This window comes from Dunckerocampus dactyliophorus, chromosome 21, assembly GCF_027744805.1.
Source record: "Dunckerocampus dactyliophorus isolate RoL2022-P2 chromosome 21, RoL_Ddac_1.1, whole genome shotgun sequence".
Classification (NCBI taxonomy): domain Eukaryota; kingdom Metazoa; phylum Chordata; class Actinopteri; order Syngnathiformes; family Syngnathidae; genus Dunckerocampus; species Dunckerocampus dactyliophorus.
This window is the reverse complement of record NC_072839.1, coordinates 10,434,404-10,457,523: the sequence shown is the minus strand read 5'-3', so window position 1 is coordinate 10,457,523 and position 23,120 is coordinate 10,434,404. Positions and strand designations below refer to the sequence as shown.

The following is a 23,120-nucleotide window of genomic DNA, read 5'->3' as shown; positions in this document are numbered from 1 at the left end:
ACACTGATGATAGGTGGTGTTCAACACTGGTCAACAGTAATATTACTGTAATATTCAAGCACCAGACTTGATCCCCAGAACAGCAGCTTTTTATTGCAGGTTTGAATTACCTCACAACAGCCACAATGATCACTAACACGAGCTACTGTTGCGGCCATAACACACGGCAAGCTAAAACTCTGAGCCGCCCATCGTACCACTCAGCATCAGCACACATTTACAGCAACACACAAGCACGTCTTATTCAATGTCTTATTTTCTCTTAGGTCTACTATATTGGGTAATACGAGTGGAAAGGTGACTATAGGTGTTATTTCATGTCTAGAGGGCTGTACTTAAAATGTAAACAGGTTTGCTATGCTCTAAGTACTATTATTAAAGTAATTTGTAAATAAGGAGGCCTACGTTGCGGAAATTCACACAGGTCTCGAACAAATTAACCCCAATAAATGAGGGATTCCTGTATTTGAAAAAAAAAAAAGGTTCCATGATAGTGTGGACTGATATTCCGATTGTTTTTTGTGTGTGCAGCATTACGGTGTCTCACAGCACATTCTAAAAATACAATTGAACAAAACAAAAAAAAACTCAACAGAAAATTTGCAAAAAGGCATATTGGGGGAAAAAACAACAAATGCAATTTGTGTTAAAGGTTGTAGCCATTTTTTAATTAAAATCAACAATCAAAATCACCCCTCTGCCCACATCAGTTATTTTCCAGTGTGCAGCCCTGCCTTGGTGACAATTTGGCCTCTTCACTGAGCTAACCGAATGTACAAGACACATTCTTTAAGTTGTGTTTATAGAAAAACGTGCATAGATTTGAGCTGTCCTCTAAACATGCTGTATTACCAAGCACAAAAGGACACACCAACAAGTATTAAATAGTTGTGTATAAAAATAAAACTCGGTGCTAAAAAAAAAATGTATGAACAATGTACACCCACCCTGAAAAAAAAAATCTCAGAATTTATACAGTAGTCTAAACAGCACCTCCTACTGGCCGGTATGTAGAATAACTTTGAGGCGCTTCAGCTGGTGACAGGCGCTCCATCTGCGCCCTCAAAGTTGCTGTCAGGCTCGGTGTTGCCGCTCAAGTGGAACACACCAGGGTTGTATTCGTACTGGCTGACGCCCGGGTGCAGGGACCACCCGGTTGCCTGGGGCCTGGCGGCGGGCATGATAGCTTGACTGGGCGTCCCGGAGGGGTAATTAGCAGACCCGGTGGGGCTGCCCATGGAGGCCAGATAGAAGGACAGGTTCTGGGGAGTAGTCTTCTTAAAGGCTGGTCTTTGGGTTTCTGATTGATACTGAAAGACAAGACAGGAAGTCAGAATGACATTTTTCTGTTTTTGATGTTACTACAGTATGTTACGTCTCGCCTTTAAGGTCTTAACCAAACTACGGTTCAACCTCCATTATGGACGCATTGCTGTGTGTCCAAGCCAGTGTTTGTCTGTTATGAGCAAACAGGAAACCAGACAGGACAGCGGAAAATGGGATTTTCTTACCTGTGGAACATAGCTGAATAAAGGTCCATGTCCTGGGCTGCGGTCCTTGTCGGTGCAGTAGCGCTCCAACCTCCAGTTGTCGTCTTTCTGGTGCCTCCTTAGCTTCATCCTTCTGTTTTGGAACCACGTCTTCACCTAACAAGCAATGATACAAAATGAGAGGTAGTTCACCTGGCCTCCCCTGCAGTCCCCCATTCATGTGCACCTCCCACCTGTTTGTATGTAAGCCCCGTGTGCTCAGCCAGGTTCTTCATCTCTGCAGGGGGGAGGTATCTCTGCACGCTGAAGCGCTTGACGAGAGCGTTCATCTGGCTTTCCGAGAAGGCCACGCGCACCTTGCCTTTAGGGGTCTCTGTGGTGGTGGTGCTTTCTTTCTTCGGGGTGGGCAAGGGCATTTGTAGGGCAAAGACGTTGCTGCTGTGGTTGCCCACATCTGTGTAAGAAGGTGGCTCCCCCATGAACGAGCTGGAAACATCTGTGGCACCCGGACTCCTGTCTGCCTCCCCGCTGATGTCTTTCTTTGCCTGTGTGGTAGGGACTGTCTGCGGGAGCGTTCCTTCTCGGCTGCTGCCAAAACTCCATGAATCTGAATGTGAGGATAACATAAATTACTTTAGTTTTGTATAATGCCGTGTCTGTCTGTTACTTACTGTTTAAAAGGACTTCCTGCAAGAACGAGTCAAATATCATGTATAAGACATGGAAACTTGGCATTTTGCAGCAAGTCTTTCAAAATGACAAGGCGCCTTAGTGTAAAAACAAAAAAAAAACAAGTGAAAAAAATCGCTATATGACAGGGAGAACAGCACGGCACTACTGCAGTTCCAAATCACGTCACAAGATGTCGCCCTTGGTCCGGACATAAACGAGGAAAGCGTTAAAATTGTGGACAAAAGAAACACCTAAGATTCTTTTTCATCCATAAGTGCTCAAAGTCCCATACATTTGTGGACACGCGGTAACGTGAGCTATGAAAGCGTCTTACTAGCCGGACTTTTTGCTAGTCATACCTGGTGAGGCGTAAGCCTCTGAGTCGCTGGTGGAGTCGCTTCCGGCCCTCCTGCTCTCCTCAGCCGGTGTATCGTAGGCAGCTCGGTGGGGTCCAGCCAGGAGGAGGCGGCTCGCTTGGCTTTCCCCGAAGTAGACGACACCGGAGCTCTGGTAGTGGCAATGGCCGTTAGCGACATGCTGCTCCGGGCTGTGAGGCGGGGACTCTTCGCGGGACCTGGCGGCGGCGGCGTAGTACACCTGTGCCACTCCGGGGGCGTAGTTGCTGTAGTCGGCGGCGCCGGCGTGGTGCTGTTCATGTCCGTGCTGGTAGACTAGGCCGTAGGCATAAGCATGGTAAGACGGGTTATAGTTGTAGTTTATCTGTGTCTTCCAATCTGCCATTTCTCCGGGGGCTCAATTTTAAAAAGCTATGCTTAAAAAGTTAAAAGAGGCCAACAGACTTAGCACCGTGACCCGGCCTGGTAGGCCAAATTGTGTTCGTAAATCGCGCCAACTTGTTGGCTGCTGTTTTTAAGGCGGCGCCTCGGCTGTGGACAGGTGTGGAGGTGGGTGTTGAGATTTCAGCCAATCAGCTGCCCTCACCTTTTCACAGACGCCCTCTCACTGGCTCACTCTTTCACATAGTAAAATAGTTAAATCAGACAACATGAATCTAATCAAACACGTCATAGACAAATACTTTTTTTGTGTTTGTAATGTCACACTTTCTAAAAGATTTTAAGCTTATATTTATAGGTTTTTACAATTACATCAAATATAAAAGACAAATTATATTTTTGAAATGAACTGACTGATTATTTTTTTGGTTAACATAAGACAAATTAAATATCTTAAAACAGGTAACAAAAAAAACAAAATGTTTTGGCAGGTTATTTTGCTAATCCTAAATAATATAGCCGATATTTAAATACACATTGCAGAAGCGAGAAAGCTAACTTGTGTAACACAGTAAGAGCAAATATCTTGTTCGTCAAAAATAAGTATATTTGATCATGTTTTCAGATACTTAATGTCGCTTTAATTGCAGCTTTCACAGTCAACAATGTCAAGTTGTTCATACAGTAGATGAATGTTTCAGTTAGTTTTATTCCACACTTTATTTTGTATTGTTTTTAAAGTACAACTGGACAACCGCCCTTCGACCATCCCATGACCAAAATAAAGCAAAATAATAGATGCAACAGAGCAAAGTAAAGCCTAGTTCTAGGCTGTTAAGGTGTGCCTCGAATAAGAAAAAATACAAAGAATAAACACAAAATATTCTTGATTGCCACTGTAGACTGTCAATCAAAACCTGAATGATTTTGAGCACGCTTGGAGGAAGCAGAGCTAATAGTACGAAAAATACAATCAGTATCATACAATCAGTACAATACAATACAATCATATATCATATAAAGGTAAAAAAGGAAAAGTAGTCGTTCTGAGCATCTCTCCTTGTGACATAATGACTTGTTTTCATGAGTCGGTGACCACAAACAACACCCCTCGGCCTCCCCACTTTGAACATGTTGACGCAAACTCCCTTTTGCCCTCATTTGCAATCCTTTTCATAAAGATGACTTAGATTAGGGTGTACGTTTCCATCAAAGTCGCTGTTTGTGTTGCCCCCTACTTGGTGCTATTGGCGTGGTAATGATTCACTTAGTGGTGACAATATGAGCCTGATGGCCACATCAGCATTTCGCATCTGTGACTAGACACTGGAAATTTGCATTGGAATGCGCTCTGAAGACCTTTTGTGGCCTCTCGAGTCACCCTGTACGGTTGTTTGCTTTGGATTGCTGTTTTTCTTTTTTAAAAAGAGGACATAGGTTTTACTTTTATTCACGGTCTGCTAATCCATGCAAGAAACGTATGCTTATTGGTACGGGTTGCACGTGTATGGCACTGCCATGCACCAAAACAAGAGGTGTTTCAAGTGTTTTGAGAATTTTATTCAGTATTTAGTGTGATTGCAATTAATTTCCCTCAGGATTGTCCAAAGTGCAGCCAGAGGGCCTTTTGCGACCCCTTGTAAACTTAAAAAAACAGCACACATGGAAAAAATAGCAGACTAAATAGAGTCCTAATCATTCAAAAGTTGTAATCCTACAAGAAGAAAAGTTGGAAGGTTTTACGATCAAAAAATGGAAGCACAGTATTTAAATAATTTGCTTGATAATCGAAAGGTATTATGAGAATAAAGTCAAAATTTGATGAGAATAAAGAGTAATAAAAGAGTAAAAAAAAGTGGAATGTAAGGAGACCAAAGTTCATATTAATAATTAGCTGCATTATATGCAGGCTGTTTTTAGTAAGAACAAACATTACTTTGAAAGATTTATTATATATATGACATTTACTGCTTAAATTAATATTATGAATCAAGAAATTTAATAAAATGTGATCTGCACAGGAAAAAAAGTAACTTTTACTTTGGGTCAATTTGAAATCCCCTATTATTTTTACTTTGACTTGAGTAGATTTTTAGCCTTGTACTTGTACTTGTCCTTGAATAAAACTTCAGAAAAGTTTATTTCACTTGAAAACAATATTTTAGCATTCTTTCCATCTCTGCAATTCAGAAAATAAAGAATTCTAAGTGTTTGTTATAGTATGTTTGTGTTGGATATTAACAAATATAAAATGTTGAACTGGGTTAGCAAACTTTCTTACAAAAGTCTAGATTTTAATTAATTACGGTTTTTTATGTAACAAAAACGTAATTAATCAAAATCTGATTAAAATGTAAAAGCCCAAATCAAGTACAGTATATTACTGCCAATGGTTGATGCTGTTGTTGTACATAGACCTCCTGTCCGGCTGGGGGCGCTGCTTATTTTCATGTGAGTAAAAATCCTCCTGTCCCTTTAACGCCACTCACGTTGTACTGCAAGCTGGGTCTTCCCCGCATGCTGACAGCTGAGGCTAAATCTAACTCACTTCTTCAACGCCGGAATTTCATTCATATTCGCGTGAAAAAATAGCAAAGTCACATCCAAGTGATATAAAACCAGCTTTTCCTTTGATAGCTTGTTGTTAGTGGAGACTCGCCGCTCTGTTAGCCACACCAAGAAAGAACAACTCCAGTGTATTCAGTATTATTATCAATATTTGTAGTTATTTTTTGGGTGCTTAAATCAACGTTAAGTCTTCACAATGACAGAAGAACTTGAGCAGCTCCTCCTGCAAATGACACAGCCTGACAATGCTATTATCCAGCAGGTAGGACATAAAAGTCTTACTTTTACAAATGGCTAAACGTGAGCTAGCTTGAACTTCATACTAAACAAATCAAAATGGAGCCTTGCTTAGTATGGCTGCCCCGTGGTGTCCTTTGTATGCGTTGATGTGTGTTGTATACACACTTATTTTAGGCCACAATCCATCTGAAGCAAGCTTTCAAAGACCCAGCCATCATCCCTGCCCTTTGTGCTGTCATGGGTGGCTCCCAAAACCCTCAGGTATTTGCTGGAAAGTATTTCTATCCAGTGGCATATAAGTGCCATGTCCATCATTATTTGCCTCTCCTAGATCCGTCAATCGGCTGCGGTGATGCTGAGGCTTAGAGTGAAGAAACGGTGGACAAAGATAAGCCCTGCAGACAGAGAAAGGTAAGATGATGATGTCACTGGAATCCTTGTTTTTGACTTAAGGCAAGTTGGTGACACCTTTGCCTCTTTTTTCATGCAGCCTCAAGGCGGTGGTGTTGCAGGCGTTCATGCAGGAGACAGAGTAAGCTGCCGATTAAATGCAATTAATTAAATGCGATTAATGCATAGCTGAGAGGCCAACATAAAAAATTGATAAGGAAAACGTCACTGTCAGTGGCCTACAAAGGCATAAACTAGTTGATAGTCAATCAATTCTAGCTTTTTATCTTGCAGACACACAGTGCAGCACTCGCTCTCCCAGTTGTGTGCGGTCATGGTCAAACACGAGACGCCCGACAGCTGGCCTGCCCTGCTGCAGCTCCTCAATCAAGCCACCGAGAGTGTCGACCCGCATGACAGACAGGTTCAGCGCCATTTTACAAAAAAAAAAAACTTGAATGTTTTAGGAAAGAAGGAAAAACAAAAAAAAGTCTTTCCCTTGCAGGTTGGACTCCTGCTTCTCAACAAGGTGGTCGAGTCGAACCCTGAGCCTTTCCAGCCTCACTACTGCCAGCTGCTGCAGCTCTTTAGCACCGTGCTACAGGACCACAACAACCCCACAGCCCTCTACTACTGCATCCTCACCCTCACCGCCATCACGGCCTACACTGGCACCGAACACATGGTGAGACGACATGTTATGTTGTGTTTGTAGTGCCTACATACAGTCACCAGATGCAAAATTAGGTACAACAACAAGTGTGAGTCGAGTACTATTTGTTTTGGGACTTAATTCATTTACCTTGGGAGATTTTGTGTGTGTGCAAAACACAAATTATAGTACATTTTTATTTAGAACATTTTTTGTGCTCACTGTAGTTGAGCGGGAGAAAAGGGTGTCATCCTCAATTATCTTCTTTATTTTGGACAAATTTGTATTTTTCCCAGGACTTGATGTAGCTGCAGGATAGTTTGCTAAAGTCCACTAGAATAAATGAAACTAAAATAGAATAAAATAAATGTTTTATTTTATTCTATTTTATAAGGGAAAGTTAAATTGAAATTAACTTCAATTGAACTTAATGGAATTAAATGCTATTATTCAGTCTTCATTACACTTATTTTATTTTATTAAATTAATTTAGTTTTAGTGTTATTAAATTGAATTTAATACAATTAAATGATTGTGTCATTAAATAAATTTAGTGTTATTCAATTTAACCTAATAAAATTAAGTAAAGTTACAATTAAATTAAATAAAATTAAGTAAAGTTACAATTACATAAAATTAAATGATTGTGTTATTAAATTAATTTAGTCTTATTCAATTTAACTTAATTAAATTGAGTAAAGTTACAATTAAATAAAATCAAGTAAAGTTACAATTAAATTAAATATGCAATGAAGACTGATAATAGGCATTATGAGAATTCTAAGATATTATTAGATTGTTGTACAGGTCAGCTGTTGGTTCCTGCTTCGACCTTCCGGCCTGTCGCACCTCCTCCGGTCCCAATGCGGGCAGCTGCAGGGTCGTCAGCTGGAGGCCGCTGTTCACAGATGTTTCGCCCCCGATACCAGTACATCTCCCGGCGGGGGGGCAGTGACGTATGGGGACGTTTCCCCGCCACTCCCTGCAGCTGCCCTCAAGTGGGTGTTAGCCCCCATCCTTTTTCCTTCCTCTGAAGCCACAGCCAGTAGCTCGCCTTCTCAGCCTCCTCTCCCAGCTCCTTCACCGCTTTCCACAGGCTTGTCCCTGTCATCCCAGCACTGCGGAGCAGTTGGACTGCCGTCTTGCCAACAAAGCCCCTGCTTCCGACCTCCACAGGGTATACCCTGGCTCTCCAGCCAGCCTCTCGGCACTCCGCCGCCCAGCTCGGAGTATTTGAGGTGTTTCCTCTCGTGGGCTGCTGTCATGCCCTCTTTCCAGGGGATGGTTAGCTCGATCAAGTGGACTGATCTCTCCACTGCAGACCACATGACAATATCTGGTCTGAGAGTAGTTGTTATGATCTCTCTCAGGAACACCAGTTGTCTTCTGAGATCCACCAGCATTTGCCACTCCTTGCTTCGTCTCAGGATGGTAACTCCCTGCGTGGGTGCTCTGCGCATTTCGCCTGGCTTGACCAAAGCAGCTAGTGCCGGCCTTACCTTTGTCTGGGTGCGGTTTGCAGCCACCCTGCATCTTTCAAGGTGCTCTGCCAACTTGGCTAGCACCTGGTCGTGGCGCTACCTAAACCGTCCCTGGGTCAACGCCACCTTACATCCTTATAGGATGTGCTGGAGGCTAGCCTTGGTGGTACTGCACAGCGGACAGCCTACCTCACTCCCGAACCACTGAGTGAGGTTCCGGGGTATGGGAGGGTGTCGTAGGCTGCTCTGATCAGGAAGCTTAGTCTGCTCTGTGGTGTCCTCCAAATGTCTGCCCAGCTGATGCGCCTCTGCACGATAGCCTCCCATTGTGTCCAGGCTCCTTGGCTGCCCTGGGATATCGCCTTTATGTGGAAGTGCTCCTGCTCCACCCTGGTGACTTCGTCCACCACCATGGTCTTCCTTTGCCTCATGGTAGATTTGGACCAGAACTGTCGTGGCGCTGCCCAGCCTAGGCCAGTGCGACCTGTCTGGGTTGACCCCATCACCTCTTGGTGTTGCAGGCTGGAGATGGCGTTTTCTACCTCGGCAGGTGCTTTCCATTTACGGCCTGTGCGGATTGGGACTTTTGCACTCCTTATTAGATGGTCAGCAGAGTCCTTCATCTCAAGTACAAGGCGTGCCTTCTCCTGCTTGTACCCGAGACTGATGGATTTCAAAGGGAGCTCCACCATGTTCCATCCAAAGAGGCCTGCACCTGAGAAGCAGCGAGGTAATCTCATTCACTTCCTGATGTATCTGTTGGTTAGGCTGTCCATCTTGCTGACCTCTGAAATGGGGACCTCGCAGATCTTAAGTGGCCACATCACATGTTGGTATAGTGTGTGCTGGTAGAACCCCACCTTGCGCTTCCCTGGCAGCTGGCTTTGGTCTATCCTTGCCATCCCCTCGGCAAGTTGTTGTTTGGCCTGCTTTCCCATCTGTCTGTCAGACAAGTCCGCAGTGTACTGCCTCCGCAGGCTCTTGAGGGGCTTTTCAGGGAGCTGTGGAATTGGCTCTCCTCCCGCCACAAAGGTGGTCTTGACTTGGGGGACTCCTTTCCTTATTGACAGACTTCTTGATTTTTCTGCCTTTACCTTCATTCTCGCCCACGTGATCAGCTCATCAAAACGCTCAAGGAGTCGTGTTGTACATGGTGCCGTCTGAAGGATGGTCGTGACGTCGTCCATGTAGCTCCTTAGTGGTGGGAGCCTCTCCCCTGATGGTAGCCTGATCCCTCCAACGACCTGCCTGGCCCCTCTGAGGATGACTTCGAAGGCTGTCACAAACAGGATTGGGGAGATGGCACATCCCATGGCGATTCCTCGTTGTAGCGGTGCCATCCAGTTGTGCAGCCTTCCAGCGGAAAGCACATGTGCAGGTTGTCAAAGTATCTGGTGATGATCTTTACACACTCTGGAACATGGAAGAAGTCCAAGGCGAAGTCTATCAACTTATGTGGCACTGAACCGTATGCGTTGGCGAGATCTAGCCACACAACATGCAGGTCCCGCTTTTCCCTCTTAGCCAACTGGATTTGTTCCCAAATCATGGAGTAGGGCTCAATGCATCCAGGGAAACCAGGGATTCCAGCCTTCTGGCAGCTTGTGTCGATGTAATAATTTGCCATGAGGAAGTTGGTCATTCTCCTGGCCAGGATGGAGAAGAATATCCTCCCCTCCACGTTGAGCAGGGCGATGCTTCTAAACTGGCTGATGGGACTGGAGTTTTCCTCTTTTGGTATGAATACACCAATTGCATGCTGCCACTTTGATGGCACTTGCTGGCTCCTCCAAGCTGTCCTCATGAGTCTCCATAGTATCCTCACCACTTGGGGGAAGTTCTTGTACAGCTTATACGGGAGCCCGTTTGGCCCGGGGGCTGACGCTGACCTTGCCTTCCTGATGACATCCTCCACTTCCCGCAACTTGGGTGGGGAGGTGTCAAACTGTGTTGCAGGTGGGTTTGGGCGTGGGACATGTCCTGGGGAGCCGAGCGGGATGGCTCGTCTGTTGTCACTGTACTGGCTCTTGATGTAACTCTCCAGCTCCTCCTTGGAGGCATCTAGCTTCCCGCTCCGCTTCTCATCCAGCAACTGCCGAGCGTACTTGAAGGGGTCTTTAAAAAAGCTGGTTCTCTCTTTCTCTCTCTTCTTCCCCCTCCTTCTGATACTCTCCATTCTGCGCAGCCTGGCGAGCTTTTGCCTGAGCTCGTCCCACAGCTCCTTAAGGCCAGCTTTCTCCTCAGGTGTCACTTTCCGCCAGTTCCGGCGGAGCTGCCGCTTGTCTCCGACAAGCTGCTCGATGTCCCTCTCCCTCCTTCCTTTCCCTGGGGCTGTGGGCTGCCTCTTTTTGACCTCGCCGAACCTCTCCTTGCATTCTTCAAAGATAATCTCGCCAAACATATTGAGCTTGCTCTCGACGACTCCTCGCAGTGTCAATTCCAACAAATGACTCAACTCTGCATTGAGCTTCTGCCAGCCTGCCCGGTCGCTAGCCTTTGGCCACTTGATCTTCCAGGACATGCTGACTCCTTTGCTGCTGGTTTTGTGGGCTGTACTTTCGGACGGGCTCTCGTCTCCGCTGGGGTCCACCTCCCTCACAGTGCTACCTTCGCCACCTCAGACGTCCCAGCACTGTTGGGTCCTGGGAGCTGGCTTTGGGTCCCTATCGTCTGATCTGCTCGCGCTGTGCGAGGATGCTGGTCTGTCTGCTTTCTACATTTCATCTGCCCCTGGTAGATGTGTACGCCCCTGCGTGACGTCACTTTCTCCCATCCACATGTGCATCTCCGGAGGATTTTCTCGTTGTCGTTAACCGTTCCAGTCGTTCACGCTTGGTCTGTCCTATCTGGCTCATCTTCCACACCGCCTCTCGGAGGGCCTTCGGGTTGTTTTCTCTTATGTTGCTTCGAAGTCATTATAGGTGCTTCCTGGAGTTTCCAGGTTGCCAGTGGGTTGGGTGACTAGCCAAAATAGAATGTTTAAAAAAACCAACAACCTACAACTAGGAACTTTAAGTAAACTAAATTTAATGGATCAATGTAAAGGCTCCTCTTGTGTCATCTGCTACAAATTACGTTAGTAATAACGTATAATAATGCATAATAACATTACTGCAGCTTCGATGCCTTCTGCATTTAAGGTGCATGTACAGCATATTATAAACAGTTTATACATTATAAACAGCAAGAGGGGTATATAGTTGTTGTTTGCCACTTATTTTTCATACAGCTATTGTGTTATGATTATCCTTAGATTGTGCAGGTGCACTTTATGTTTAGTATTATGTTTATGCTTGTAATAAAATCAAATAAAATGCAGCATCCTGCCTTTCAGAACCAGATGCGCTCCATCATCCCCAGTCTGATTGTCGCTCTGAAACATCTCATTAAAGCAGATCAGGTAAAGTCGTTCACGTGGCGAGTATTTATTGCCTTTTTATTTAACATGGCTGTGCCGTGTGTCCCGTGTTCCGTCAGAGCCAAGCCAGCGAGGCCATGGAGGTGTTCAACGAGCTGATGGAGAGCGAGGTGTCCATCATTGTGCCTCACGTCGCAGACGTGGTTCGCTTCTGCTTGGAGGTGAGCGCTCGGTGACTTTATTTGCAGGAATTTTAGTTTAAAAATGAGTTTTAATGTGTGTTCTGCGCTAGGTTGGTAGTGACACCACGCTGACTGACTCCCTGCGAGTTAAAGCTCTCTCTTGCATTTCCTTTCTCATCAAGTTAAAGAGCAAGGTTCGGCCCAACATCAGTAACAGTACGTACAGTAATTCATTAAAAATGACTCCCCTCATTATTGTGTTGCCTTTTTTCGCTGTAGGCGGTGCTGAAGCAGAAGCTGCTGGTTCCCATTCTGCAGGCCATCTTCCCCATTTTGACTGCAGCGCCACCGCCTGGAGAGGAGGACCCGGAGGATGCGGAAGATGGAGACAGCGCAGACAATGACAATCCTAAACATTGTGCTGCTCAGGTATGTCAAGTATATGTTCTGCTCCCTAGCGTACTTTAATAAAGCATACTTATTCATGACTTTATTTTTGTTAATTCACAGATTATTGACACGATGGCGCTCCGTATGCCTCCTGAGAAACTCTTCCAACATCTGGTTGGTGACCCTGAATTAAATTCTTCAATTGTTCCTGAAATACCATATTGACCTGAATAGAATATATCATATATTTTCTAGGGGTGCATGATAATTATCAGATAATTATTGGGCTGATTTCAGAGAAAATGAGAGCTTGATGTTTATTTGTTTAATTTATAGATGCCGCTGACTCAGACCTGCCTTGCCAGTGATAATCCCTATCAGAGGAAGGGGGGCCTCATGTGTCTCGCTGTGCTGGCTGAAGGATGTGCAGATCATATACGCACCAAGTAGGCCTGATGTGTTTCTGTGAGGAATGTGGTGCTAAACATGAAGTGAATGCATGTACTTGTGTATTTACATGAATACTATGGCAGGATGCTGTCGTCAGTGCTTCAGACAGTCTGCCGAAGTCTTTCTGATGGTAATCAGGTGGTGCGCAGCGCCGCCCTATTCGCCCTGGGACAGTTCTCTGAACATTTACAGGTGATGTGCTGTGTTCGATCACTATAAACAATTTTTTTTAAGTTACTATGTTTTACCTCATTACGCTCCAGTTATGTCAGTGTTTAAACATGTTTCTCCTCTTTTACCAGCCTGACGTCAGTAAATATTGTGAAGAATTGATGCCTTTGCTGCTCGGCTACCTTTCCTCCTTGGACCAGGCCAAGGTTGGTCATATCACTAAGGCCTTTTACGCACTGGAGAACTTCTTGGAGAATTTAGGTAAGCTATGCTCACCGTGATAATACGTTTGACATGGGAAAAGTCCTGAGACAATTTCCCTATTAAGGGTCATGTTAGATTCAGGTATTCATGTCTAAAAATGATGTCCAGTGTGTGTTTACTATATTAATTCCTTGTGTGTTCTGTGAACCAGGAGCTGAAATTGAGCCCTACCTTCCCACGCTGATGGACACTATGTTGTCTGCCCTCAACAGCACAGACAGCATGAAAATCAAAGAGCTCACTGTGTCCGCCATCGGCGCCATCGGTGAGTGTACAGAAACTATGAAAGCAACATCTCTAAGACACAGTATTTCTCATTATGCAAGAGAAAATAAGGCATGCTAACCACACTGTACTGTACACTATACTGTACAACAGGACGCAGGGGGCCATTTTAATACTTTTTATTTTGTAAAAAAGACTAATATCAATTCAATGTGCTAAGAAATTATAAGTTGTAGTTAGCTTTGTTACCAAGAACCATAAGGGTACATTTGTTTGGAGAAATATAACAATGACAGCAAAAATAGCTCATAGGAGTTAAATATTTTGGCAGTACAATGCTATAGCTATTCATGTAAGGACCTACCATAAGTGGTTTTGGTTATGATGAAGAAAACCATGGAAGTTGCTAGAAATCAGCTCTTAAATCCAACTCTTGTGAGCTATGTTTGTTATCATCATTATATTTCTCCAAACAAATGTACCTTTAGTTGGACCAGGCATTAAAATGGATCAATCAACTGAAGAAACAAGGATGGTCTAATATTTTTTTCCATGACTGTATTTAGGATAAACTGATGGTCAGACTGTGCTCTGTGGCGTTCACCTAATATCTGTTATGTCACTAGCCAATGCTGGCAAGGAGCTGCTGGTTCCTTACTTCCCTCCAGTGATTGAAAGCCTAAAGGGCTTCCTGACCACCACCACGGAGGAAATGAGGTCTCTGCAAACCCAATCTTTGGGTAGGTGGACTCCACATTAGCAGTATTCACTTTTTTTTATTTGTGTTTATTAGTATTTTGTTGTTGTTAGACACGCTCTCTGTATTGGCTCGGACTATTGGCAAAGATGTCTTCAGCCCTCTTGCTGCAGAGTGCGTTCAACTGGGACTGAAACTCACCGACTCTATCGATGACCCTGACCTAAGACGCTGCACGTATGTTGTTGTCGTCAACTCCCGGTTTCTTACCTTGACTGTAACGCACTTTCTCACTCCATCAGGTACAGTCTTTACTCGGCTGTATCCACAGTATGCCCGGACTGTCTGACTCCTCACCTCACTCCCATTACAACCATCATGCTACTTGCCCTCAAGTCCAACGAAGGCATCACGGTATGAAGCATCCATCGTAATATACATTGAAATCATATGAAAGGTGAAACAAAAATGTACCAGTTTGCTGTTTTCAGGCACACCTTGAAGAGGACAAGACATTTGTCCTGCTGGACGACGATGAAGATGATAAGGGAGAGGAAAAAGATGCGGATGAATTTCTGGAAGATGAACCAGAGACGGATGTCCATGATGTTGCAGGGTATATGTTGCTCTAACATGAATGTAATTTTTTTTTTTTTTTTTTTTAAAACAGTTTCACCGTCTACTTCTTCACCTCTTATGCATCAGGTTCAGTGTGGAGAATTCCTACATTGACGAGAAGGAGGATGCCTGCGATGCACTAGGAGAGATTGCCTTCAACACTGGGTAACAAGTGCACTCAACAAAACTACGGTGTGGCCTCTGCTTTAAGTAGATGACATGCCTCAATACAGATGGTCCCTTGGTTTACAGCATTCAGAGTTTCGCCTTTTTGTGGTTACGCACACATCTTCTTCCGCTTATCCGAGGTTGGGTCGCAGGAGCTTAAGTTACTTAAATTTAATCTCCATTATGGCTCCCAAGGCAGTGAGGCAGACTTGTTTGGCGACAGTGTATAAAAGTGGACGTGAAAGACGCTCAGGGGAGAAATCAACATTGGCTGCATGCCAGATCTAAGATGCTGAAACAGGCAGTGACCATCATGAAGCATAAAGATGGTATCTTTGAACATGTGAAAGGATCTGCTCCTGTGAAATGGACAGCGATAACATGATAAGAAGTGTAGTGCTTTCATTATTGAGACTCCCTCCTCCTTAACCTGTCTCACTCCTTGCAATTTCATAGCTAATCAACAGTTGGTTGGCATGTACAGTCGTCCGTTGTGTATAAGTGAATTAAAGTAGGATTCAATGTTAATAAATTTAATATTTTCATACTTGGAGCATAGAAAACTAGTTTATGACTTTCTAAATATGATTTTTAACATTATTAGAGCCCTGTAGACATGAAGTAACACCCCTATAGTCACCTTTACACTCCTGTTATGCTTTGTTTACACCACATTGCTCAACAGTAATACGCAGGCTATGGAATCACTGCAGGGACACGAGACTGCTTTAACTATAACATGCTACTGACCTAACTAGTTAGCCTCCAGTGTATTAATGATAAAGTTAAGAAAGGGTTGCAAACGGAGTGCGGAAGAAGGACAAAGTAAGTAGCTAAAACCTTACCACTTCCACACGGAATGGGAGGAGAACCTTTTTTCACTCTTATCATGTCAGACATGCCATGGCTGACTTGATGCAGTGTGAAGGTAATCTAATCTAATGTCATGTCTCACCACTGTAGCATTACTGATACCGAGTGACCTGAGTACTGCTTAGTGTATAACTTGTCTTTCAGTATGTTTTGACCAATAAGAGGTCATAGTCAACCACGAAACAGCGGTCATTTATGAATTCATTTATTTTGGAAACCCGTGATAGAGTTAAGGAGCGATGTTTGAACCACGATGTAGCGAGGGACAACGTAGTATAAACATACAGTATGTATACAGTAAACCTCTAGACCCCTAAGATAAGAAGGCATGTTTTTTTCTGAATGTTTTCTGTGGAAAAATGGTCGTCTTATATGCGGTATAATAGGGTAGCTTGAACCTATCATCTCCAGCTCGACTGCATGCCTAAATTCCATATGTGTCACATATCAGCAGGTGTTTTTTTTTTTATTTTTTTAAACAGTATTTATTGCTATTGATGCTTTTCCTTGGCAGTGCTGTTTTCCAGCCCTACCTGCAGTCAAGCTTTCAGCAAGTTTTTGAGATGAGAGACGTAAGTCACCCTGTGTCACCTTCTACTTGTGTGACTTTTAATTCTTTATATATTTTTTCAAAAAATACCCCCCTTGTCCAGTATCCACATGAGGATGTTCGCCGAGCAGCATTTGGAGCCATGGGCCAATTCTGCAGAGGACAGCACAAAGTGTGGCAAGAGAATCCCACTGACATGAATCACCAAGGTACCACTGTGCATAGCAAATAAAGATATGAAAAGTGCTATGAAGGTGAGCAGTAAACAAATCCACCCTTACTCCAGCCTTACTGAAGATGCTAGATGTGGTGCTGCCGTGCTTCCTGGAGACGGTGCGCACGGAGCACGAGCGCCAGGTTGTGATGGGAATCCTGGAAACCATGAACGGTGTCATAAAGTCCTGCAAGGAGAAGGCCTTTGAGGACCCCACGCGCCTCAAGGAGGTCAGCAAAGTTATCTGTGACGTGCTCAAGAAGAAGGTGAGGCTAAGAGAAATTCCCACATTGGTGGAGCAAATGTTAATGTGCTGTAATATCAATCAAATTAATGTTTTTATCTGCATCCAGACTGCATGTCAAGACAGTGATGACGCTGATGATGAAGAGCAACAGGTTGTCAATTTTTTGTAGTGAGGGATTTCACCACAAACCCATTCACAACATCTAGCTATTATTATTATAATTTACCACAACAACATGGAAAAAAACTGCCCTTCATTCTTCACAATGCATGTTTAAACACTTCCTGCTGATTTGACAGGCGGAGTACGACGCCATGCTCCAAGAGTTTGCTGGTGAAGGCATCCCCTTACTGGCTGCCTCCGTGCCTGCGGACAGCTTTGCACCTTTCCTCAATGACCTGCTGCCTCTCATCCTCAGCAAAACTGTGAGTCTGGACTGACTTTTTGTGATGACAACACAGAAGGGTACCAGGAATGTAAGAAGGGCATGTATGATGTAACCATAGATGCAGAAATGCAACATAGGAAAGAGTTGAGCTGCTTAATACAATACAGTATAAGAAATAAATATTCAATGCATGTTATTTTTGTTTGTTCTCCAAAGAAATCATCATGCACCGTGGCAGAAAAATCCTTCTCTCTGGGCACAATTGGAGAAATTCTGCAGGCTCTCATCAGCGCGCCTGAAGGTCAGCGACTGGCGGGCAAACTCCACAAAAGACTCCTCCCAGTCTTGGTAACCGGAGTGAAAGACGGTGACCCGGAGGTCCGCAACAACAGCGTGTTTGGACTGGGATGTCTTGCCCAAGCTGCTGGTTCTACCGTAGTCCCGTATCCTTCTTTTTTTACTAAGTGCATGGTTATGGGCAATGTTGCGTCCCCAGATAATGTTTTCCTTAGTGGGGACATCCCCAGAGATTATCCCATGATGCTGTCAGTCTTCTCCAACCTGCTGGCGAAAGAGTCAGACCGCAGAGTGATCGACAACTTGTGTGCTGCCCTTTGTAGGATGATCCTAAGCAACGTGGAAGTGGTCCCGCTGGAGCAGGTGACCTTGCATCACAAGGATAACCTCTAGACTGGGGTTTTTCAACCGGTGGCCTGCAGGCCAAATCTTGCCTGTGAATGACATCACACCGGCATTCGCGAGTTCAGTTCAAAACTTGTACATTATAGCAATCTAATGCTATTTATTGATGTATTACGTCAAATTAAGACAGGAACAGCAACAAGTTAAAAGCACAAAATCAATACAGAACCACCATCCACCAGTACGAGCCTGGAGTTTGTTTTGTTGAGTAAATTATAATGTCGCTGTTGGATGTGTGGGGTAATAGCCAGTGTTAATTTGAAGTTGTGCACTGAACAAATATGCACATTAGCACTCAGTACGGTCTTTAAACCTTACCCTTGCCTCTAACAAAGTGCTCTCAGAAACAAAACAACATAAACATGCAAAACCTGGGGGATTTCTGTGTATTATTTTTTTAAATAAAATAATGGTCCACATTTCCAAAATTGATATATATTTACATAAAATGTGATGTACTTATTTATAAATATATATACATATATATTTTAATTTATTTAATCATTGCGCTTGAAAGTTTCCCTTGGCCGGATTCAGCCCTGCCCACAGCCCAGTGGTTGGGGACTGATATAGCGGCGCTTTGATTTGTTTTTCCAGTATAGTAGGTCCCAGAGTGTGGAGGAAAAAAAAAAAAGACGAATAATGGACACACCCATAAAAAGCCCTAAAAATGTAAAAAATAACTTGCTATTTGTGACACTCTAAACCAGTGTTTCGTAACTTTGAATAATCTCCCAGCCTCGGCCGATTAGGCAAGTAATTAGGTATGAAATACCTCCTAGTCCACTTCTTTGTCGTACCTGGGAGTCTTCATTGTACGTGGAATTCCCTTAAGCATGACGACATGACCTGCAGCAGTGGGACACTGTCTCTCTTTTTATGGCGCACTGTTTTCTCTCAGATATCTGCAGCTGTGTGTCGGACAGACGGCACATTAAGTCCCCACTCGATGTCCTCTGCTCTCGACTCACCTGACTCCCAGTTTTAAACATTAAAATGTCACTATGTCGTCTCTGACAGGTTGTCCCAGCTCTGGTTGCTCGTCTTCCTCTCAAAGAGGATATGGAGGAGAACAAGACCGTGTTCAGCTGCCTGGCCATGCTCTACTCACACAGCCCTGCTCTGGTAGCATGCAGTCAATTTTTTTTTTTTTAATCCTAGTTATTTGTCACAAGGTGGAAAGACTATATGCTGCTTTTCGATGAGCTATAGCGTCACATGAACAACATGAATTCTTAATCTTTGGTGCCTTCCTTCCAGATTGTGACTCTGATGAAACCCATCGTCAGCTCATCATGTCACGTGCTTGGCAACAAGGAGGTTGATCAAGGTAAACGTTAAAGCTAGTTTTCGTGCTGTGTGGATGTTTGAAGCGTTGTCAACGCTGACTCTTTTTTTTTTGTTTGTTTTGTTTTCTTTTTGTGGACAGAAACAAAGAGCATGCTGGCTACGTTTTTGAAACAAGTCGCTCAGCAGCACGCGGCGGACTTCCAAGCGGCTGCGACCGCACTTCCCGGGGAGCAGCAGGCTCATCTCAGCGCGGCCATCGGCGCCTCGTGATGGCGGCAAGTCGGGCATTTGCAGTTCATTTTATACTCCCCGCCTAAGTGTAATCTAAACACAGCACTGTGACCACTCTGCCACTCTTGAGGATTGACGTGTCATTTATGTTTTATAATGATAAGTATTAGTTCGGACACCTTATTTTGGTCTAAAACTGACAGACAAGTAAGCCACAGTCATGAAAACTACTTTAACTCACTCCTTTTAGGTCTCTAAATGCTATTTCCGCACTGCCTCTCACAGCCAACAGTCTCCTACAAGATTTTCAGTGAGGAATGTAATGCATGTTTTATGCAGAAATGTTCTACAGGGACAGTTGTGAGCCTTTTCCAATGCATTCTAATGTAATAACTGCAGAGGGCTTGGATATTGGATGCACCATTAAGTTGAACCAACTCTCTTCAGTGTTGGGGGCCATCATCACCTGCACGCTCACCTGCAAGCAGAGATGAGAAGAAGCCTCTTCAATCCCAGTTGCATGTGATGCGGCACACACAGGAGCAGATGTGTCATTCAGCTGCTGCGTCATACCAAAGCCTTGTGTGCTTATTGGTAACATAAATAAAGCTACAGTTTTCTCAACATATGCGATGGTGTTTTGATTGGAAGCGTTGTTTGTTTTTTTTCCGTGCAAGTCAAGTATGTAGCTTGTCTTTCTGCTTGACCTTTCCTGCTTTGTCCATCTTGGTTTTTGTGGTGTCTACCCACACCACCTTTGGCCTCACATCTGACTCCATTATTAGGCTCATTATTTGGCTGCTCAGGTTGGACCTCTACAGGCGGCGTCACCAATATGGACATGTACCAATGAAGCGCCTCACACACAGTCCTTGAAAAAAGGTACAGTTTTCTCTCTCTATATTTCACTTTCTCAGTACGGCCTGCACCTACAGTATCTCTGTAGGGCTGACGATGAATAATTTAACTCCTGCGATGGCTGAATATTAGTTGGAGGTCCTCACAGCACTTATAAGCTTGTGTGACAGGTGTCACTTAGGATTGCATTCACACAAAAAAAAAAGATACTTGTGCGCTTTGGTTCTCTTGAGTGTTTGCACAGGTATTTTTTCATGGGACCAAAGGCTACTCTGTAACAAACATGCCTAACGTAAGGCAGGGGTGTCCAAAGTGCGGCCTGGGGACCATTTGTGTATCACATTTTGTTTTTTTATTAGCCTTTAGCACATAGAAATAAAATTAAACCAAAGAAAAATAGGAAAGTAGAGCAGAAAGGCACAATGCAAGGAGAAAACGCTGAAATGTTCATCCTGATAACTAATAACACAAAGCTTTGTTGTTAAATACACTTGTTTTTGCTCCCATCTTTAGCTGTTCTAAGAGATGTAGAACCTTTTCTTTGTTTTTTTTAAAGCCTTTTTACCAAATGAAAAATATATTTAAAAATATCAAGTTTATTCCCAATTTTCCTGTCACTGAAGCTTTAAAATGGCTATAGCAAGACATTGACCTCCGGTGTGTGTGGGTTTTATAATGTGATGATGACGGTAAAGGTGACGAGGTTGATATATGGCCGTATTGTAAGCTGGTTCATCAAGGGTCACGGACAGAAGAGTCATTCCAGTTATGGGTGTTCCAGTGCAAGAGACATTGTTCCCCTCTAAACCAGTGCATTCCACGTTCTGACACAATAAATCCCCTCATTGAAAACAGACAGGGATGCAGATTGGGTCATGTTTGGGGTCTGTAATGTGATGGGAGGAGGTGTACTGTACAGCTGCTCTGTAGTTTCACCCATCCATCCATGCCGCTTATCGTCGGTAGGGTCGCAGGTATGCTGGAGCCTATCCCAGATGACTTCGGGCGAGAGGCGGGGTACACCCTGGACTGGTCACCAGCCAATCGCAGGGCACATATAGACAACAACCAACAACCATTCACACTCACAGTCATACCTATGGACAATTTAGTCACCACTTAACCCCTTTTGGAATGTGGGTGAGAACATGTAAAGTCCACACACAGATGCCAAATGGAGATTCAAACCCAGATCTCCTGACTATGTGGCCACGAGGCCACCGTGCAGCCCTCAATAGTTTCACGTTGAACATTGTTTCTGTTTGCAAGCAGGATTGTACATAAACTACTCATCTGATTTCCATGGAATTTCGTGGAGGGTTCAGGGATGGGCTGAATACGTTTTCATGCAGATCTGGATGAAAGCGCTGCAGCAGGCGGATACACAGTATTTCATACGCTTTCTGAATATATTCCTCAATGTCATGCTGAATATTGTTATGTAATGCCTGAAACCAGAATTGAGGCATTACATTTTCACCACGGCATTTTCATTCAGTCATTCAGTTCTGACACTGATCTCTGGAATATAAAGTTCCCTTGTAGTGGCTTCGTAGTGCAAAGTTGATGTTTAGGAAATGTGTCTCTGGCTCAGGCCAACTTATTTGAATTACAAAGCAGATATTAAACGTCTCAGGGTATGTGGGTCAACCTTGCCCACCGGTGGCGTGTCTCCACTACTGAGCAGCATCAGTTGCTGGTTTTGTGGATGCCGCTGTGATGCGACCTCATGTCCTTGCTTCCGACATCTCACTGTTTTGCCTTCTCATGTGTCAAAATACTAAAATACACACCTCAGGGTGATGCAGTGCTGTGTAACTGGGTATTATGTATCCAACTGTATGAGACACTTGCGAGACGCTGTGCTCTGTTCTCCTAATGAACCAAACGGAATCCTATTGCAGTTTCTTTCAGGCTGCGCTGACAACATCCTGGTTGTGAATGGATGCAATCTATGGTGTCATGATGCAATTTAGGACCACATGAATAGAGATAACGCTTTACCGGGAGGCTTTTATCACTTCTAAGCCTGAGATTGGGGATATTAGTGGATTTTTTGAGGTGTCTATGCTATGAAGCCTTCACTGATAATTTGCATGTTATTTGAAGTTTATTCCGAAAAAGCAAAACACGCCTCACTGGCCTATTTGTCAGCAGCAACGTACTTTTAAATTGGCAGTGTCGGATTAGGCGGAGTCCTAGTCCTACTATGCAAATATTTGTCTACAAGACACTTACGGTGGCCTTGTGGTTAGTGTGTTGGCCACACAGTCAGGAGATCCGAAGATCTGGGTTCGAATCTCTGTTTGGGCATTTCCCACATTCCAAAAATATGCATGTTAGGTTAATTGGAGATTCTAAATTGTCCATAAGTGTGAGTGTTAATGGTTGTTTGTCTATACTGTATGGACCTTGTGACATAATGGAAGTAAAAGCTACTAATGCTAAATAACTAGATGGGATGTTTGGTGCTAAACTATAAAAACTAGCAAGGTTTAATGTAGTAATGTTTGCTACCTAGCAAATATTCATACAGATTTTAACCCTTTAAAGGCCGGTATGTTTACATAACTTCACTGTTTTATTAAAACTAAAGGGAAAAACACTAAATGTTAACTTTTTAATATAGACTATTCCAAACGTCGATAGAGACACCCTTGCAGAAAACAGTAAAAGGTGCTGCATGCTTTGAATGGGAAAAAGTAGTGCCATCTGGTGGACAAATAAAGAAAAAAAAACGTTGTCCAAATTTAAATCTTGACATAAAGCATTGCATTTGTTTAATAATAATAATAATAATAATGAATTAGTCATGAATAAGATTTTATAGGGATGAAGTGAACCCATTATTCCTTCACTCCGCTGTCAAACACTGTTGGTGGTTATCTACATCTGTAGATACAGCTGCCCTCGGGTAGTCTGACGGAAACATGGCTGACAGTTCGCACCTATGGCTTCTCCAACCACCACCAAACATTCATTCACATTCATACACCAGTGTGGGCAGCATTGGA

The 23,120-nt window shown here is 43.7% G+C and overlaps 2 protein-coding genes across 4 annotated transcripts; one reads left to right on the top strand and one right to left on the bottom strand.

Moving 5' to 3' along the window:
- Window positions 1–524: 524 nt before the first annotated feature.
- Window positions 525–3,037, bottom strand: nanog (nanog homeobox). The gene is made up of 4 exons (XM_054766297.1): window positions 2,522–3,037; window positions 1,724–2,097; window positions 1,512–1,646; window positions 525–1,310 (listed from the first exon to the last, which is right to left on the bottom strand). Exons 1-4 carry the CDS (start codon window positions 2,901–2,903, stop codon window positions 1,032–1,034), a joined length of 1,170 nt encoding a protein of 389 aa, XP_054622272.1. The 5' UTR covers window positions 2,904–3,037; the 3' UTR covers window positions 525–1,031.
- Window positions 2,452–19,864, top strand: ipo4 (importin 4). Of its 3 annotated transcripts, XM_054766294.1 has the most exons (31): window positions 5,361–5,729; window positions 5,882–5,968; window positions 6,039–6,118; window positions 6,198–6,239; window positions 6,392–6,521; window positions 6,603–6,782; window positions 11,565–11,630; window positions 11,708–11,809; window positions 11,881–11,964; window positions 12,050–12,199; window positions 12,281–12,334; window positions 12,497–12,606; window positions 12,694–12,802; window positions 12,913–13,042; window positions 13,197–13,310; window positions 13,897–14,010; window positions 14,081–14,204; window positions 14,270–14,381; window positions 14,459–14,583; window positions 14,673–14,750; window positions 16,141–16,198; window positions 16,280–16,385; window positions 16,463–16,656; window positions 16,744–16,788; window positions 16,937–17,062; window positions 17,242–17,468; window positions 17,553–17,685; window positions 18,748–18,852; window positions 18,988–19,057; window positions 19,157–19,292; window positions 19,696–19,864. In XM_054766294.1, the coding sequence occupies exons 1-30, from the start codon at window positions 5,664–5,666 to the stop codon at window positions 19,285–19,287; spliced, it is 3,252 nt and encodes a 1,083-aa protein (XP_054622269.1). In that variant the 5' UTR covers window positions 5,361–5,663; the 3' UTR covers window positions 19,288–19,292; window positions 19,696–19,864. The 3 variants fall into 3 exon arrangements, with proteins under 3 accessions (XP_054622271.1, XP_054622269.1, XP_054622268.1); XM_054766296.1 differs by lacking the exon at window positions 5,361–5,729 and adding an exon at window positions 2,452–2,855 and having other exon boundaries at window positions 19,157–19,864; XM_054766293.1 differs by having other exon boundaries at window positions 19,157–19,864.
- The last annotated feature ends 3,256 nt before the right edge of the window (window positions 19,865–23,120 follow it).